Genomic DNA, 19,413 nt, shown 5'->3' on the forward strand with positions numbered 1-19,413 from the left:
TATAGATAAGAATTTTATTCAAGAGTTTGAATTGTATGAGAAATCTAGCACAGTATTTGTGCATTCATGATAATGTGAAATTTTTGGACACAAATGAACTCCATACCATTTGCATATCATTATAGAATTTAAATATGCAACATACTGCTTATACATTCTCATGAGTTGTGCAACGACAATATGTGAGATCACTTCTTTTAGTTATTGTTAATTATGTTAACATTGGGTAACATATATTTGGTTGCAGAACTGCTTCCATAGGCTAATGCTAATAGTTGTAGCCCCTGGTGTGCAGTATCAAATAGATTGGGATACTTAACCTGATTAAGAGAGCACAGTCTCTTGGCACAATGTGATGTCTGATGTCTTAACTTGTAATAATGTTCTACCAAGAATTTCCAAGTAGATATACTCAGTTAACGCTGTTTTGCCATATGTCTAGATTGATTGATTGATCTAGCCTTAATCCAGAATGGCATATAGGCCTGTTTGGACTAGTACTGCCACATAAAGACGACTCCTTGCATCTTCTGGGTTCAACATGAATGCTACAATGCAAGAAAATCTAGTTGTTATTAAGATAGCTAGAACTATGTGTCTCAAAGTATCTGCCAATTGTTCAGTGGTTTATAATCTGCTACTATTAATTGAGAACATAGTATTTAACTGGATTCAACTGACTGTGCTAGCATGTCTTAGCTGAGGGTTCATTGTTCCAAAGTTTCTCAAGGTCAGATAGATCCTATTTGAAATGTAAACAATCATGTAGTTTAATAAATCAACTTTTTCAAATAATGTTATAATATCATATCATAAGCGGAAGTCTTGTAGCTGCGCCCACTTAGGTCCTTTGCTCTAAATCCATAAGCCTGTCTCACTGAAACTCTCACCCTTGACCTTTGGTGTGGGTTACTGTATTGTTTCCTTGAATGCAGCCTTAGAATGGTAATACTGCAGTAAAATCAGCAAACAGTTGTTATTCATATGCAAGTTTTCAGATGGAAGGTCCAGAATCTTCTTGTCGGATTGGAGATGCTATTGTTTTGTCTATGCTATTGTTTTGTTGTATGTTTTATTCCACATATATGGTATAAAACCTCCATAACGACCAGCTGGTGACGCTACTAGGACAAGTATTTTAACAGTGAAAACATTGTTAAAGGAGACCTATCATGCTTTTTGAGCGGTACTTAGTAATACACAATAATATACACAGAGCATTATTTTTTCATTTTGTTGTTTTGATTGGCCTAATAATAGAAACAGGTCAACTACTAACAGGTCCAGCAATCAACACTACAGAACTGAGAAGCCTCATCGTTTCATTGTAGCAAGCAGTAGATTTTCTACGTTTTTACTGTTGAAAAGGGCTAAATCAGGGCTAAATCAGTTTTGAACCCAACATCTGTGACCTGGAGCACTAGGACTAATCACTAGGTAGCACTCGAGCCTTGAATGCAGGACGTTACAAGGTTAGTGAAAACATGCATGAATCAAAATACAACTTTGAGTGGGCTAATGATGATAGAACACAATTACAACATGGTTAAAAGCTTAGAAAAGCAATTTTAGATTAATTAAAGAGGTCTGTTTTATTTGAATAAATGCAAGATGGATTTCAAATCAAGCAGCAGAACATTTCAATCTAAGTAACTTTTGCATGAGAAAAGCCCTCCACCAGAGAAAGTTGCATATTGAACTGTTAAGTTTCTCTATTCATGATCCATCAACAGTTGCTCCAGAAGAATTTTTTGCTTGACTTGTCCGTTCAACAGTACAATATATTCCATTCTTGTTTGTAGCATGGGTACTTTTGTGACCCTGGCAGAGGTGCTGGAAGCCCGGGGTTCACCGCTGGAGGAGGATGAGGTCTGGTGCCTCCTCCTGGCCACCGTAGAGGCCTTACTGGACATCTCCAAAAAGGGTACGCACACTGCCCCTCATTAGGTCATAGCAGATTGACTTTGGTGAAAGAGTCATCCTTCCTAGGCCTCTCAGCTGACTTTGCTTAAACGCTTCCTAATGACTAAATCCTTTGTTTCTGTTGAACTGTGGCCCTCAGGTTCAGGGAACATGTGCAGCGTGCTAAGTCCGGGCTCAGTGCTGCTCTCAGCCAATGGGAACGTGGCCTTTAAGAGCTGTGTGCGCTATGAAGATGCCGCAGCCTCTTTCACTGCTCCTGAGGCTCAGCAGGGTCACGCCGCCTCCAGCCGGATCGCCACAGAAAAGGTCTGAGCTGGATTTAATGTGTCAGCCAAATAGAGAATTTTAACTAAGAAGACATTGGACTTTTGAGTGCTTCTGTTTCATGTTCTAAGACCCCACAAATACATAGACATGAACTATGAACAAGGTCAAAACAACTGTATTTTGACAGAGTAAAGGTCTGGTAAGGTGGTTCCTAAAATGGGGTCATGAGGCACTGATCTGAGAGTCACAAGATAACTTGTAGAATATAATTTCAAAATTATGTCACTGCTTTTAATCAAGTATTTCATAACAGTATTTGAAAGTGAAATTACTACAAAAGATTAATTTCATTTTCATTCATTTTGCTGTGGTGTTCCCTGGCCGGTTGCATAATTATATTGGAGGTTCTGGCTCGAAAAGTTTAGGAATGGGAAGCCTCTTTAACTATTTGACTTTTTGAGCTTTCATTAATATTCTGTACATCTGGATTGATTGATATTTTAGGATAAAGATGACTCATTTGACATCATGTTAATCCATTGTTTTGTGATTTAGTGTTGCTGTTTTAATGCTTATTGATACTACATAAACTGTTTTTTGCCAAAATATTGGATATTGCATGACCTGAAATCTGAAAGTTTTATTTATATTAAAATATAAGTATTATTCAAATACCTCGAGAACTTTGTATATTCATTACCGTATTAGCACCATTATACGTCGGTGATTATGGTAATGTGATATCAGGGATGATTTCATTTATCAGTAAAATTTCACCAAATGTCCGGGTGATATTATTTCCTATATATTTTTAGAATAGAATAGCAATGAAGCTAAAGAGTTGGCACCAAATATAAGAGAAAATAGATTCTATTATAAATTTCTGTTTCTGTTCTTTTATAAATATCTGCCACAACAGCAGGACAAATCTTAATTATCATATCAGACCATCTCTATATGGTATCATTGTAACCTAACGCAAAAACGTGCTCAAACTGCCTTTTTCAGATGGTTGTGTACTCTTTGGGGATGACTCTTTACTGGTGCGTGGATTACCAACTACCTCAAAATCAGGTACTATATCAACCTTGTGAGATAATGTCAAACTGTGCCTGGCCCCTCTAACCCTCTGTGTGTCAGCCGGTGCAGTTGAGTGCGGAGCTGGAGGGCCTGCTGCTCAGTATGTGTGAGGAGGTGTGTGTGCGGAGGCCTGAGTTGCTGACTGTGCTGGAGAGCTGTGAGCTGCATCAGAAGGCCGCCATGCTGCCCCCGGCCCAGAGCTGTGTCCGGCAGCTGGTGGAGGACGTGTGCCGGAGCGCGGTGAGTCACTGGAGCAGCAGCCAAATGATGCAAAAATAGACTTGTCCAGTTTGTATATTGTGACTGAGATTTTGTAGAGAGCTGAGGGAGATGACTTTGTTTGGGAAAATTTCTTTCTCTGGGGTTTAGAAATTGATGGTGGTGAAGGAAGGAGAAGCTGAAGTGGCCTATGGTTGTGCTGGGATTGTCTGGCATCAGTGGTGATAGGCATAGGATCAGAATTTATATTCATAGTTTAATTTCATTTAAATGAATGAACACAGGTAGGTATTGTGTCACTGCACAACTTCTTAGTCAGTTGTCAACTTAATGTTTAACCAAAGGAGATTTTAAGATGCTCAATAATAAACTTAGCGTTCCTTCAGAAGTATTAAGATAGTAGTGACCCAGCAGTTTGTCAGGTTGTTCCATGCTACTAAAATAGGCTGATAGGCTGATCTCAATACTGCTCTGTCATTGGTCTGCCAGCTGCTGGGCAAATTTGAAGCTTACAGCAGGAGTAAGTCAAGATGGATTGTCGTGAGTTTGTGAACTCTTAAATTTTGCGAGAATCTATCTAGCTGTGCAAGGTTAAGAAGGTAACCCTACCAGGCCAATTTACTGGTCAGATCTGTGGACAAGTGGCTCAGCTCACTGTATGCATGCATGTTTTTGAGAAATAAAAACACCTGCAACTGAATTAATATAACATACATACATTTAAAGCAACACTATGCAACATTCCAGGTAATGCAATAACATCTCCAAGATGAGACAAGCAGGTGGCAGATCAGAATAGTCTTTCTGGTTGTATTCATAAGTGTTGTCTAAAATTGTGTTTATTCCAGGTTGATAATGTTTCTGTGTCTGAGAGTGGATCCCAGCTGACTGACCGCAGCCAGATGGTCCGGGACAGATTACACAGTGAGTGCTGATTCAAAAAATAATTCATAGAAAAATGCAGCTCCCTACTTGCTATGGGGTTTTCATTGTATTTTATATGGAAACATTTCAATGGGATACTTTGCCCACTGAAATTCAACTCAAGTGAGCTCACTTCTTTGTATAGAGGAGGAAAATTTTTGTTCTAATAATTATGATTATTGATTAAGTGAATAATGGTAAATATTTAATTAATAGAAAAATATATCTTTTTAGGAGCTTCCTTTAGCACTTCTCCATGGGCCCTAAAGCAAAAGACCCTGACACCTTACTCTCCATCTGAACCAGCTGGGTAAGAACTGGGTTGATTTTATAGTATCGTTTAGAACTATGAAAATACTTTTAAACTGTATGTGAGCATTCAACTCTGTGTGTGCAGTAACTCTATGGCGGCGCGTAAGCAGGACTCATACTGCAGTTGGCAGTTGCCCCGCAGTCCTTATTTGGACGGAGGTCGCCATGCCAACTCCAGGTCCTTCTCTCAGTTTAACTCCACTATGAGCCTCAATGACAAGAAACTCAAGGTCAGATAAGAATGTACTGATGTATTTTTCTGTGAGTAAAGTAACAACGTATTTTTGTTTTCATTTCCAGGACATAGGACCAGAGTTTGTACGTCTGTTAGATGAGCCACCGGTTGTGCTTGAACTGCCTGGATCCATTCTGGTGAGTGAATGATCCTTTTTGTTTTACTAGAATACCATTTAGTAAGGATATTGGAACTTTCTGGAAAATATTGTGACATCAAAAGTTTGGTAAAGAAATAGTAAAGGATTAAAATGGATTGTTTTGAAACAGTATCAGAGTAATGACCCATAGGAAAATGGAAATTATCCTCTGCTTTGTGGCAGTCACATTCTAATCATTATGCTGAAATGTTTTGAAATGCAACAATCAAAAGGCTTATTAGGGCATTTTTAATGAGATTTTCTACAATGCTGTAGGCTTTCACAACATTTAGGAAAAAAATTGTTATGTTTACTTGTATACAAAAATCAGATCATGATCTGATTTCTGGAGTTATCAGATTATTAAAATGTCATGTAAACAGTAAACATCTGATGTGAGTAATCTGTTTTCTTTTGCCAAGGAAATATTACGCTGTAAAGACAAAAATTTAAGTGAAAATTTTACAGATCAAAGCAAATATTTTAAAATTCTTTGTACTTTGTTTTTCAAATACTTACTCAAAAAATCTAGTAGACAGACTAATAATAAAGAGTTACTCAAATGTGTGACTGAAAGAAAACGCAACTCCAGCTCTGTTTGAGGAGGAGCAGGAGCTTTAATCCTGAGGAAACATTTGGATCTGTGAGTTTATCTGAACACTTTTCAGATGTATTTCAAACACGTTCTTTTAGAGCGTTCTTTTAACTTGTGGTGTAAATACTTGATTACTTAAGTACTTGTTTTTTAAATACTTGCAAAAAAAATCTGACCTAATTTATTTTGTGCAGACGTGCATCAATAATCAGATCTAATTATTGGATTGTCTGATCATTCTTGTTATCTGATTTTTGACCAGTCATGTACATATCCAGAATACAGTAGTTACATCTCTAGTATTTCTTGTATATGATGTGTTCCTAGTCTAAAAAGGGGAAGTCTCCGGTCACTCAAAGGGAACTGAGTGTGGTGATGCCTAGCGGTCAGAGCATCCAGGTCAAGTGTGAGGTCAAATCCAGAGGAGGAGACGTCTTTGACATGATCGTGGCCCACTCCAACCTGGTGGAGCATTTCTACTTCGGCCTTGCTTATATAGATGGTAAGGAAGCAGATATCCCACTAGTCACACACACATAACCTAAGTAAACATTTTTTTGCCCAGGTTTTGTATTGGAATTGGATTTGATTTGACTATTTGAGTAGTATATCCAATTTATGGGAAAGGACAAATTTATGTAAAATGCTGACAGTAGCAAAGGTGGTCTGAAGGCACTCGACTGACGACTGACTTCAACGTTTTTGAAAACATTGTATAGATATACTACCTTTTCTACAATGGACCATTCCTAAACGAATATTATTAAGAGAAAATTCAACATATTTTTATTTTTATAAAGTCATTCTCAACTCATATGGGTCACAATTAATTCTACAGCACTGGATTATTGATGCATGTTAAGGGTTAAGGTTAGGGTTATAGTGGTTGGGTATATGTTGTTACATGTTATTCTTAAAGGTTTTAAAGGCTTTTAGTTCACCTTTAAGCCTGTGTGTTTCTAAGGAAAGGTAACTCCTCTGCTTTGAATGTTCCATAGTATGACATTAAACAGCTCTACCTTGCATTTATTCAATTACAAATGTTTTTATACCTTAAATATACCTAGAAAAACAAGCATTCTGACTGTGAGTAGGGTTGCCTATCCAGATGGTCTGGTTTGGTCTTCATGAAGATAGAATTGTTTAGTACTATACGAATTCTGCAAAATATTCCAGACAAAGCAATAACATTTCGATGGTGAAAAGCATTTGACGGACCCTCCACCAAAACACAACCTTTAATGAAATATGGATATTGTATTGAGGGTAGTGTCAAAAAGTCTTGCACACATGTTATTAATTCCCATTTTTCAGATAATGAGTTTTTCTTTGTGGACAATGACACAAAGATCTCCAAAGTTGCCCCAGATACCTGGAAGAAAGTGCCTACAACCACGTTTGTCCTTTTCTTTAGAGTAAAGTTCTTTGTCAACGATATGTCATTACTATTGTAAGTACAGCTTTATTGAACTACATCCTTGTTATGTCCTTGTTCAGATATATTTCTACAGTATATGTTTGTACCAGGCACAAGCAGACACGTCACCAGTACTACCTGCAGCTGCGCAGGGACCTGCTGGAGGACCGGCTGGCCTGTCATGAGGAGACTGCTCTGTACCTGGGAGCACTGGCTCTCCAGGCTGAGTATGGAGATTGCACTGAGGTTAGGCAACACAGTATGCTCTGTCTGATGTCTCTGTGTTTGTTCATTTAGAAACTTTAGAGGACAAATACACCATCAACATCTGCCTATAGTCCATTTAAATAAAGGGGAATAGGTCAAAAGAGCAGAAATGTAGAGTTTACAAATAGCGCTGGGTGAAATGACAAAATTCATAGTTAAAGTGAAGCATTTCCACTATACAAATAAATGTAATTTTGTACAAACACCCTTTACTCGAATCAGAAAGAGTTGTACATGGTATTGTTTATTTCAGTTGTATATGACAGATATTCTATCATATTATTAGATGTATGGCAGAAACTACTACCGGCCTGACCAGTACGTGTGCAAAAGCGTGATGGAGAAACGTGCCTTGCCCTACATTCAGGAAGAATTACTGCGACTTCACACCAACAATGCACAAATGCTCACGGAGGAGACAGAGCTGGAGTTCCTCAAGGTTCAAAATGCTTATAAGCAATCAACATATAATAGTAATATAAAGATGTATTATGTCTTACTCCTTGTAAATGTGCAGGTGTGCCTGCAGTTGCCTGAATACGGCGTCTTTTTGCACCGTGTGACACGAGAGAAGAGGCCTTTGGAGGGAGAGATCCTTCTTGGAGTTTGTGCCAAAGGAGTCATCGTCTACGAGGTGAAAGATGGCTCCCGCTTCGCCAACCAGAGCTTCTACTGGAGAGAGACAGCCACCATTTCCTCCACGGTGAATTCAGCTAAGATTATCAAAACAGTTATAGTTATTATTTTTGAGTAATAACTGGTTTGTTTGGTTTCAGAGGTGTAAGTTTGTGATCGAGTGCCGAGGCAGTAAGAAGAAATACACCTTTGTCACGGAGAGATCCAAGATTGCCAAGTACCTGTGTGACCTGTGTTCAGCCCAGCACAAGTTCAACAATGAGATGAACTCCCGAAAACTCAGCCACAACCTTATCTCTGGTCAGTGATGGCACACAGAACACTGATAAGACATGGATGGTAGAAAAGGCAGTCATTTTAGATAATGTTTTTGAAATTAAGATATTTTATGACTTGGTTTGCCTCCAAGGAGATGTTTTTGCATTGGCGGTGGTTTATGATTACTGTGTTTTGATCATGTACTTCATAAAGACTGAAGCATAAAGAGTGAAGCATTAGAATACGTATAATGTATAGTTCTTGCTTGGGGCACATAATGGCAGTGTGATATGGGGAATGAGTGATCATTCAGTGTTTGTCCACTGATCTGAAAGTTGGCAGTTCGAATCCCACTCTTGACATAAAACATCACTGGTTGAGCAGTCAGATCCACTGACCCGCAGGTTGGCAGTGTGATTCTAGCTCCCACAGATGAACACTGTCACTATGTTGTTGGGCAAGACACTTAACCCACCTTGCCCCCAGTGTCTGCATACGCTGGTGTATGAATGTGTGTGTGAATGGGTGAATGGTTCTTTGTTGAAAAACGTTTTGAGTGCCTTGAATGTGGAAAAGCGCTATATAAAAATGTGACCAAGTATCTAATTTTATTCAAATTTGCACTAAAAAGTCTGCCAGGGAATGGGAAAGAGCCCAGACCTGCCTATCCCCCTCAAAAGCACAATAATTAACAAAAATTTTATCATAAATATCTTCCCATATGAACATTTTAGTAAAAAGGCTGACTAATGCACATTCATTCTGTACCGCCAGGATATGTCAAATATAAAAGAGCACTCTCTCTGACTTCCCTTGTGTCTCCAGATGAGAGCATGGTGCAATACAGCCCGGGCTGTCGCTCACAAAGCAGCCGTCTGAAGTCCTATTCATGCTCAGAGACTCCTCAGGATGATAGCGGCCTCACCACACCTCAGGAGGAGCCCATGTCCAAACTGTGTGATGATGTCACCGCAAGGATACAGGCTCGCCTCAAAATGCAAAGAGCAAGCATCAACGAACAGAGGTAACAATGCTAGAGCTACTCTACATTATACTCACATAGGCCAGTGATTCAAATTTTATAATCAGAAAAAAAGTTATTTATTGACCACGTTGTGGAAAAATTCCTCTGATAAGACATCTCTTAAGTACAGCTGTCATTAACAACAGGATGCACTGGTAGAAGCTAATACTCCTATTGTTTCGTGCCTGGCTTGGCTCTGCACCCCTCTTTTATATTTAGTCTCATTTGTCAGAGAAAACTGATGTGTCTTCTGCAGTACATGCTCCAGTAGTCAGCGCAGCAGCACAGGGATGCGCTCTCCTTCCTGCTCTCAGAGGAGTGGATCTGAAGCACCCTCAGGCTCCCCTGCTGCTAGAGGTACTCACAAATACACCGCTGCCTCCCTCACTTAGCTTCCACATTTACATCTAGACCAACATTACACAACCAGAGGCCTTTGTTAGCTCTGGTGCAGGTTTTCTCTTCTATATTTATGTAACTTTGTTCCCAACAGAAACTCCACCCAAAGTAGGCACATCCTCAGAGAGAGAAGTCATCTGTGTCACTTTGAAAAAGGACCCTAAACTTGGCCTGGGTAAATTTATTACAATTTCAAGATATAAAGTTTTAAATATTTGAATATTTTGTGAGTATTTTAGCTTTTAGTTGACTGATAAAATTCAGTTACAACCAATGGACAACAAAATAGTATAAATAATGATAAATCTTGTCATACATATGAACTTGTATACAGGTATTGTGATTGTTGGTGAAGACACAGTGGGCCGATATGACCTAGGAATCTTTGTGGCTTCCATTGTTCCTGGAGGACCTGCTGATAAGGACGGACGCATCCGAACAGGTATGCAAACAAAAATACCCGGATTGTAGTAGAGTAAATAAAAAACATTATACATTTTTTTAAAAGAGCTGATAACAATAAAATATGTTAATTTGCTTTACTTTTAGAATAGTTCATTTGATTATACACGCGTTCTAATTTGGCTACTTAATTTCTGGTTACACATTATGGTAATAATGATTACTTTGATTTCAGTCAAGACTTGCAGGCTTGAAGCTTATTTTTTGTAGTATGTAAGTAGATAGGTATTTAAAATGACTTGCCAGAGGTTATGCAAATGCTTTTGTCTACACAAAGGTAAAGGCAACAACTGTAAACTGAGATTCAGATTTGTGGATTTTGTTCCATAAACAAATTGTAAAACAAGCTAGATTTTTAAAAATAACTGACATAGATAAGTCTTCCTCTATATTGTACAAAATTGATTCTTGTTAGCTTATCTGAAACATGTGAGGAGTTGTGTTTTGTTTTATTCACACATATTTGAGTAATCATGCATTATTAGTCTGTCTACATATCCAAATCTTAAAATGCTGTGTTCCACCTTGTGATGTCATGAAGCATTTTCAATTTAACAGCTACCTTTTACTTCTAGTTTAGCAGAGATTGATAATTCCAGGGCTGAAATCATCCAAATGACTCTAGTGAAAGTGTATGGAGGTTATGTGTGTTAACTAGTGTTTTGAATGATATGTGCAAGATAAATGAGACATCATGAACGTCCATGTTATGTCCATGGGAGATGGTTGCTCTACACAAAGCATTAACTTACAACTAGTATTCCCAGACAGGTCATATTAACATTAGTAGCTCTTCCGTGAGTAGAGTGTGTGAGTGTGCCCTTTGCCTGTAGGTGGTCGCCTGATCTCCCTGAACAACGTGAGCCTGGAGGGGGTGACCTTCAGCGAGGCGGCAGAGGTCATGCACAGCAGCCCCGAGGAGGTGCAGCTCATCGTCTCCCAGGCTAAAGGTGCTCTGGAACAGTGCTTTGTAATAGGAGTCATTCACTTTGCCCTGGTCTCAATGGGACACAAGCTCACTGATCAAAGGACATGCCACTTTGAAATCACTTCTCCTAGCACAGGCTATTGTTTAAGGATGACATTTCACAGGCCTCCATCAAAACTACAAAAAAACATTTAAGTCCATGTCAGTCAAAAGTAACACCATAAATGAGAACAAGAGAACATTTATGTGCCCCAATATGGGGACATTTCAGTGTTGCAAAGGAAAGGTACAAGAACATCAGAAAAAAAAACAGGATAACAAACCAGGAGTACAATAGTGGCAGATTTTACCTACCACATTATTATTAGTTTAATTGGTCAGGATAAGGCATGTTAATGAACATACATAATACATGCTGTAAACATGTCAGTTTGTAACCATGGGCAAATGTCCATTGGTTGCCCCGCATTCACTCACACTAACACATTTTAATAAACACTGGTTGCAAGGAGGGTGAGGTGTCTAATCAAAGGACACAACAGCAGTATGCAATGGTCAGAGCAGGGTTCTAACTGCCAAATTGTCACCCCATTACAGTACCCAGTATCCCCAGCTGTCCCCCATCCCTCTACTAACTAAACATAACCCTGTTAAGCTTCTGAGATGTGACGAGGCATTTTAAGGTGGTAGTATTTCATACTACATGCTATAACTGTGCGGGTAATGTGGGTGAAGTGTCTTGCTCAGGGACATAATAACAGGAGCAGTCATTGCAGTTTAAACAAATGTGTGATTAGGAACTTGGTCAGTAATATAAAGCTGCATTCATTATTTCCATTTTTATACAGACATAAGACTGGACTGAATTTGCATTTGCTTCTCCACAGTTGCCCTAAGCCCCGTCAGCATGCGCTCTCCCGTCCTGAGGAATGAAGAGTCTCAAACCCTGCTCACAGACAGTCGCTCTGGAGATGAGAGTATAGACGATTTAGTGTCAGTCATGACCACACCCAAGACAAGCAACCGCCTCCACGTGCCCAAAGAAGTGCGCATCATGGGGGCACAGGTAAGACTTCAAAATTGACATTATTAACTATTCTTTTATTAGCATTTAGCCATGTTATGAAGGTGTTTCCTCATTGTATTTTAATTGAGTATTCCTTTATTGCCTTGCATTTGAGGCTTGAGTGCCACCCACTTCTCTGTAAGGTTAAAAAATGTTAAGCACGTTAATAAAAATGTGCTACTTGTTGTGGTGAAACTTAGGAAGAGGTGTGACCTGACAGTTCTGCAGTTTTGAACAGTTATATTATTAAGTTGTCTAAGATCAGTATTGTGTTTTGTTATAGTTTCGTACTATAATACTTACAAATGCATAATTAGATCTTCTTTAACAAATGTATTTCAAAGTTGTTAAAACCTAGACCTCATAACCTACATTTAGGGTTGTTTTTTTTCATTTGATGGTTTCAGGATGGAAACTGCACAAGGCCAGAAGTGATCAGTGTGGAGCTGAGAAAGATCTCTGGAAGTCTGGGTATCAGCGTTTCTGTGAGTGGAAAGTTACATCTTTTGTAAATTATACTCTATGGTCTGTGGTTTGCTCTGCAATGTTAAAATTATGATAAGACCAGAGATTATGATCAAATACTACCACCAGTATCTGCACTGTAGGGGATTATTTTCAAAAGTGTCATGTTTGAAAATGAAAAACTTTGCTGTAAATGCTAGTTATTTTGGTCAATATGCCCAGCTTAAATGTGCTCTAATGTGTTAACATTTCTGCAGAGGTAGCTAGAGAGCACAAAACCTGTGCTTATGTAAGATAAAGTTACTTAAAAATAATATTATTGTATTATAGTAAAAATACAAAGTGGTAGTCCAATAAATTCCTCAGCTGAAGGTAAAACATAATTGTTGAAACTACTTCTTAAGTAAGAATAAATGTCTGGACATAAGATTTGAAAAATTTGATTTATAATGTAAAGTTCATTGAAGTGCAAGGCCAAAAAAAAAAAAAACTTACAAAATCTAGCACTGAGAAAGGATAGACACACAGGAAAACAGGAAAAAAATAATAATATCTGGAGGAATGTGTTGTACATATGTTCTATGTTCAAATAGAAGTAAAAATATACTGTCTGAAAACTAGTCCGAGAAGTACCAGTACATCTGATTAAATATAATGTTACTGACTATGGAGCTAAGTGCTTATAGTTGCATGTATAATTTATTGTTTGCTATGTTAAACATTAACTGTCTAAAAGCTTTTCTTTACTATTTTAAGTTGGACAGACAAGTAGCAAATTTAAAGGTGCCTCGTTCTAACATTGTATTTCAGGTATTTCAGCGTCCATCAAATGCTTTTCTTCATGGAGATGTTTTTGCTTTGTCTGGAATGTTTCACAGTATAATATTAAGCCTTTCTCTCTTCATGGAGACCAAACCAGACCAAGTTACAGGTCACATCTGTGGAGTCAACTCCACTCACAGTCAGAATGCCTGTTTTTCTAGGCATTTTTGAGCTATTAAACTGCATGTAATTGAATACATATAAGATAGAGGTATTTAATGTCATACTATGGAACATTCCAGGCAGAGCAATAACATATCTATAGATACAAGCAGGTGACCCCCAACCAAAAAGTTACATAGTGCACCTTTAAGTTGGAATCATGCATGTTGTGTTCTCAGTGTGGCGCTAATGCCAATTTGCCAAATGGAGGAATCTACATCAAGAGCCTTGTTCCAGGAGGGGCAGCAGAGAGAGATGGTCGTCTACATGTTGGTAATAAAACAATCCTGACACAATAGTAAAAGTTACTGTTATATTTTGTCCTACCACATTTGGACTTTTACAATTCTCTCTGATAGGTGATCGAGTGGTGGAGGTGGATGGAGTTCGCTTCCAGGGATTCACCTACCAACAAGCTGTGGAGTGTTTGAGTAAAACTGGAGAGGTAAGCCATAGAATTGGGTTTCGATATGATTTTGTTTTAGAAAACTGGGAATGTACAAGATGTAGAAGTTAATGCCATTCTACATCTACAATAACTGCTCACTCAGCATTTTAGGTACATATATTTTGTTGTCTTTAAGGAAAGTCAAAATACATCAGTTTGGTTCTAACATTCTAATAACTGTAGGTTAAAGTTATATTCAATACTTAGTATGCAATACCAGTGTGTTTTTAACCTAGTTATATATTTTATATATTTATAGTTGGAATTCACACACACATGTTGGGTTTCATTGTGTTTTTGGGGACATCACATTGACCTGCATTAATTTCCTGGAGACTGATCCTAATGTTTACCTAGTCAGTACTTGCCTAACCTTAATGTATTCAAATATTTTAACTTATATTTTAACTAGTCCCCACAATGTGATAAATACTTGACCATACACTCAAGGTATGAAAATGCCTAGAACCATCGATCTCTTAGTTAAAAATCTAACCACTCACTGAGCTACTGTCACTCCTCTGATTTTGCTCATAACTATCTAGTATGCCTTCGCGAGGTGAGTTTATTCACACTTTATGTGTCTTTAAATGTGTCTTGTCACTCGTCCAGGTGGTGGTAATATCAGTGGAGCGCGAGTCCATAAACCTGCCTCGAGTGTCTTTGAGTGTGGAGAGCTGCAGCAGTGGTTCCAGTAACAGCCCATCCACTCAGCCAAAGAACAACCGCTGCTCTGCCAGATGTTCCTCCAAAAAGTCCTCCCAGAGGTCGTCCATCGTGTCCAGAGAGTACAGCTTTGTCACTGCAGGTATGGGCTGAGGTGAACTTTCACACACTACCTATTGGTGCTGATCTTCTGACCTGACCTCCTTATCCTTTTGGCTTCTCTTATCCATTAGGCACACTCATGCATGTGTCAGCTGTTAGCTCGCTCTACTCAAAGCAGCTAGTGTAGAAAAAAACACTCAAAAGCAGCAGTGACTTTAAGCCTGCCTTAGTCCTTATGATGTTATGATGACTGTTATTTATGTTTGCTTAAGCCATATCAGAGTGATCAAGCAGGAAAGCTTCAAGGGTAAATAACAGAAAACACTTTTTTACTTCAAACATTTATCCAAAAATATTTTATCCGGTTCCTGATGATGTCTACTTAAGCCTTAGTGTTCCTTGTGTATGTGCCACTGCTCTCAGTATTTACTTGACATAGATATACTTTGTTAATCCTTCAGGAAGTAATTTTGTTAAAGTCTAATCACAGCAGGAATAAGTCACAGCATAAGATTTATACTTTGCTGCCGATACATATTTATGTTATTTGACCTATGCAATCTGTAGGAGTTAAAAAAAAAAAAAAAAACATATTTCAGCTTTATTTTAATTGATTATAAAATGATAGATTTTCCAAACTTTTTCAGAAGAAAAATGCCAGTAAAGTCTCTTTATTTTGACTGTGAAAATTGTTTAATAATTACTGGCCCAAGCTAGGAACAGAGTAACTGCCGTTTCCTCTTTTCTATTATTATTTTTCTTTGCAAATGATCGCGACTTTAAAAGCCTAAACGTTGACGAAAATCCCCAAACCAGGTATGAGATTGACCAGGCATCGCAACAGTGTCCAGAGTGACCTGACTCAACAGCACTGCCTAGAAGAGAACCAGTATGGGAGTGAGAATAAGCAAAGTTTGGTGTAGGCAAACAAAATTCGGAACAGTGATAGTGAAAAAGACAAGCCAAAAGTTAAATTGGCGTGTGTCTCTTTGATGAACAGAAAGTTGGCCATATTGGATCAAAAATTTGCCACCTCTTTGACTGCGCGTCACTGCAAGTCCCTGGTTTTTGGTCCAAATGAGCTCACATTTTGTATGTCAGATCTAGAGACACAGGTTCACAAAAATTATCAGTTTTTTGGGATATATCTTACTGTTTGCCTATAGCACGCCGACAATAAACAACTTGTACAAAATTTGGGGATTAAATTAACTTCTGATGGAGGACAATGGACATGGGAACAATAATATACCCGGCGGTCACGTTGGAGGGGCCTCTGCACTAGAACGAGGGCCATGATCACCACGGGCAGCTTTAATTAATATTGCTTTTATTTTGATATACTTGTGTGACTGTACTGTTTGTGTGCTTGTGTTGGTTGCCTGTGATTTTACAATTGTGAAAATATAGAGTTAACATTATATTTATTTTATATGTTATAGCTTTTATGAAGTTAATATAAAAGTCCTCATTTTCTATCCTGTGTAAAACCAGAAAACACCCAGGAGGTGACTCTGACAAAGAGCGCAGTGGGGCTGGGCTTCAGTTTCCTCATGTGTGAGCTGGACCCGCCCCGCAAGGATTTCAAAAGTCTGGTACGGATCAAAGAGGTGTTTCCTGGTCAGCCAGCCCAGCAAAGTGGTCAGATCCAGGAGGGAGACGTCCTACTGGCCATCAACGGACAATCACTTAAGGAACTCAGTTATCCGGTATGCATGACAGATTTATGTACACTATGTAAAGATGTCCAGTTGACAAATTTAATTTCTCCTTTTTCCATGGATTCAACCTGGATGACTGAGGGATTTTACACTCTATGTAAAGATGTTTATTTTTATGAACTTTAACAGATTATTATTACATGTAATCTTGATGAAGTCAAACAAGATATAAAACTGTGCTGTTAGAACAAAATTTTGTTGCACTGTGGCCCTGAGCAATTACTGCAAAAGCCAAGTTATTAAGTGCAAAATATTTTAACATAGTATCTATCTTCTGCACTCTTGTCAGAACTATGGGAATACAGATCAAATGTGAAAAACTTGGCAAAATGTACCAAACGTCCATAGAGCTGCATTAGCAAAAACAACAATATAAAAAGTAAAACAAACAAAAAAATCTTAAAATCTGCTGGGTCACTACTGGTAAATAAATCTGCCACACACAATCAGAATACTTTTGAATGAATGCTAAGTTTAGCATTATAAAATCTTCACAACAGTAGGCTGAAAGAAATTCTATGAGGTATGACAACACAATCCTGATCTCTACTGAAAAAACATAACACATTTCGTACGTTTTTAGAAGGTGCTAAAGATCTTCAAGACTTCCCCGTCAGAAGTGTGTCTGACTCTGTGCCGACCTAACCCTGGTATGTATGTGTACATATTCTAGTGTTCACAGCAAAAACTAAACTCTAGCCAAGTTATGATTACTTGAATTAAGAAAGTTTTGTCATGATTTGAGTAAATTTCCCTTGACAAGTAAAATTATCTACCAATGCAACAAGACTTGTACTTAAAATATGAAATACTGCTAAGCTTGCTACACTTATGATAAGAGTAACAAAACTCTTTGCACATAAACTGATTGCTTGAATTAAGAAAAAAACAGTTATTCCATTGGTAGATCATTTTACTTGTCAAATTGAATCTACTCAAATAAAGTAAAATGTTCTTAATTTCTTAAAAGTTATTTTAATTTAGCTAGACATTTCTTTTTGTAGTACCGTATTCAGAATTCCTCTCCATGCTCAACTCATCAGTACAAACATCTACTATGTGTTATGTGCAGGGGTCCTTCCTAGTATTGATCAGTTCACTGGCACCTGAGCAATGTTCCAGTGTCGGCAATGAGTACTTCAATCAATCAAGGATGGACCTGGTTCTTCTGATCAGCACTGGGATTGTCATTTATTACATGTGTCCTATTTGGAAAGGATGGGTTTGTAACAACATATTCTGCAAAACAGTTCATCATACTGAGAAAAGACTTGCTCTGTAACAGTATATTTGTATGTCATTCATAGATACTGTATTGTATGAAGGGTATAGAAGATAAACAAGAGCCATGGGGGCTTACGGGGGATTTGAGGATAATAAGGTGAAAAGGTAAGGCAAAGTGCATTTAAATATGTATGTAAACCTCTGCAAAAAGTATGTATCTAGGTAATCTGTTTCATCTACAAAGATTCTCATTGTTGTCACAAAAATACAAAACAGGAGACTTTTGCATTGCTTTGTGTGCTGGATTTTCTGGAACTTAGACAGCATTTTGTATTTTGGTCGCAAATTTTTATCAAAGAATTAACTCGTTTTTGGGGGGGTAGAATAAAAAAATCAAGCTTTATTAGTGGTAATTGCTGCTGTCCATTATAAAGTTCAGTTTTATAAAAAATTAAGATGTCTACAAAAAAGTTATTAAATAAATGAGTTTTAATTTCCATGGCTAACTGTTTGGACAAAGAATGCTCCTTCCACAAGCCAATTATTGTCTGCTAATCTACATTATATGTCAGAACTTCAGAAAATTGTGAGATTTTGCTATTCATGAATTAACCACAAGAGGGTGATGAAGCACTACAAACCACAAAGCAGCTTGCCAAAGTGCCTGTTCAGTTATTTTCATAGACATTTCTTTTTTCTTACAGATGACGCTACCTCACTACGAGTACGCAAAGAAGACAACAATGAACTATCACGCAAAGTCCATGCACCTACACACATTTTCAAAAAACACTTTATAGAATTGTCTTCACATTTACCTTCTTGTGTTTTTTTTACAAGCCATCATAAACACTACCTCTCCCTAAGGATCCACTGGCGCAATATGGATGACCCAACATGGCATTTAGTCACTTACTTTCTGACAGTGGAGAAGCGCACACAAACATGCTCCTCTATGGGTGATGGGCCCTTGTAAATAAGGGTTCTTGTATACCGCTGAAACCCCAGTAGTACATCTGGTTACCATCATAGCCCGTGTTCCCTTTTTTGCAAATGATCCCAAATGTTTCTAATTATGCCAGTGGAGTCGGCACGAGGCTGCATGTAGAAGTGTATGTGTGTGTGTGTGCGCGTGTATATGTGTGTGTGAGTGTATGGTGTGGTTTTATTCATGACGCTGGTAACAGAGATGGACAGCGTGGTCAAGACTTGTGCGGCCCCCTGCTTAGGTCACTGCGTGTGGGGGTGACGAGAGAGTTTGCCCTCCCTATGCATTTTGTTTGTCAGGGCGTACCTCTGCTGACACCATTGACTTTGAGGTGTTTTAAGGGCTTTGAAGATATGAAACAAGACACTAAGGTGAAACTGCGGACTAGAACTACACATTAAATGGTAGTCAGGGCCAGGAATCATAGGGTCCTTCCCAATTCGAAACAATACACGATACATGGCTCACAATTCACAATATGATAATCAATATTGCGCTTTTTGTTTAAGAACCAAAATTTTAGCAACAATATTTCTTTGTTAAACCACTACTTGTGCAAAGTTAATATGAAATACATCTATTTCATCTCTGAATAACTAACAAAACTGTAGTGCGCTCACAAAAATAATTGCTAAAAAATACCAAAAAATACTCTTATTATCGA

General features: G+C 38.1%; 1 protein-coding gene across 1 annotated transcript; it reads left to right on the forward strand.

The window, feature by feature from the left end:
* Positions 1–1,800: 1,800 nt before the first annotated feature.
* Positions 1,801–18,561, forward strand: frmpd2 (FERM and PDZ domain containing 2). The gene is made up of 27 exons (XM_055150433.1): positions 1,801–1,924; positions 2,063–2,229; positions 3,199–3,264; positions 3,331–3,510; positions 4,338–4,413; positions 4,648–4,723; positions 4,811–4,955; positions 5,026–5,097; positions 6,022–6,196; positions 7,009–7,144; positions 7,222–7,357; positions 7,665–7,817; positions 7,896–8,081; positions 8,155–8,314; positions 9,790–9,870; positions 10,030–10,137; positions 10,991–11,107; positions 11,973–12,151; positions 12,559–12,636; positions 13,780–13,873; positions 13,960–14,045; positions 14,661–14,856; positions 16,311–16,525; positions 17,121–17,187; positions 17,610–17,759; positions 17,845–17,926; positions 18,466–18,561. The coding sequence occupies exons 1-25, from the start codon at positions 1,804–1,806 to the stop codon at positions 17,645–17,647; spliced, it is 3,108 nt and encodes a 1,035-aa protein (XP_055006408.1). The 5' UTR covers positions 1,801–1,803; the 3' UTR covers positions 17,648–17,759; positions 17,845–17,926; positions 18,466–18,561.
* Positions 18,562–19,413: the final 852 nt, after the last annotated feature.

The sequence above is a fragment of the Boleophthalmus pectinirostris genome, unplaced genomic scaffold, assembly GCF_026225935.1.
Source record: "Boleophthalmus pectinirostris isolate CB_2022bp ecotype Guang Dong unplaced genomic scaffold, ASM2622593v1 HiC_scaffold_14, whole genome shotgun sequence".
Classification (NCBI taxonomy): domain Eukaryota; kingdom Metazoa; phylum Chordata; class Actinopteri; order Gobiiformes; family Gobiidae; genus Boleophthalmus; species Boleophthalmus pectinirostris.

What these genes read in the sequence shown, in the direction of transcription:
- frmpd2 (XM_055150433.1), top strand. Translation starts at nt 1,804, where the DNA reads ATGGGTACTTTTGTGACCCTGGCAGAGGTGCTGGAAGCCCGGGGTTCA. An exon ending in CATCGTCTCCCAGGCTAAAG is followed by an intron (nt 11,108 to 11,972) that starts GTGCTCTGGAAC and finishes GCTTCTCCACAG; the next exon opens with TTGCCCTAAGCCCCGTCAGC. An exon ending in TTAAGGAACTCAGTTATCCG is followed by an intron (nt 16,526 to 17,120) that starts GTATGCATGACA and finishes GTACGTTTTTAG; the next exon opens with AAGGTGCTAAAGATCTTCAA.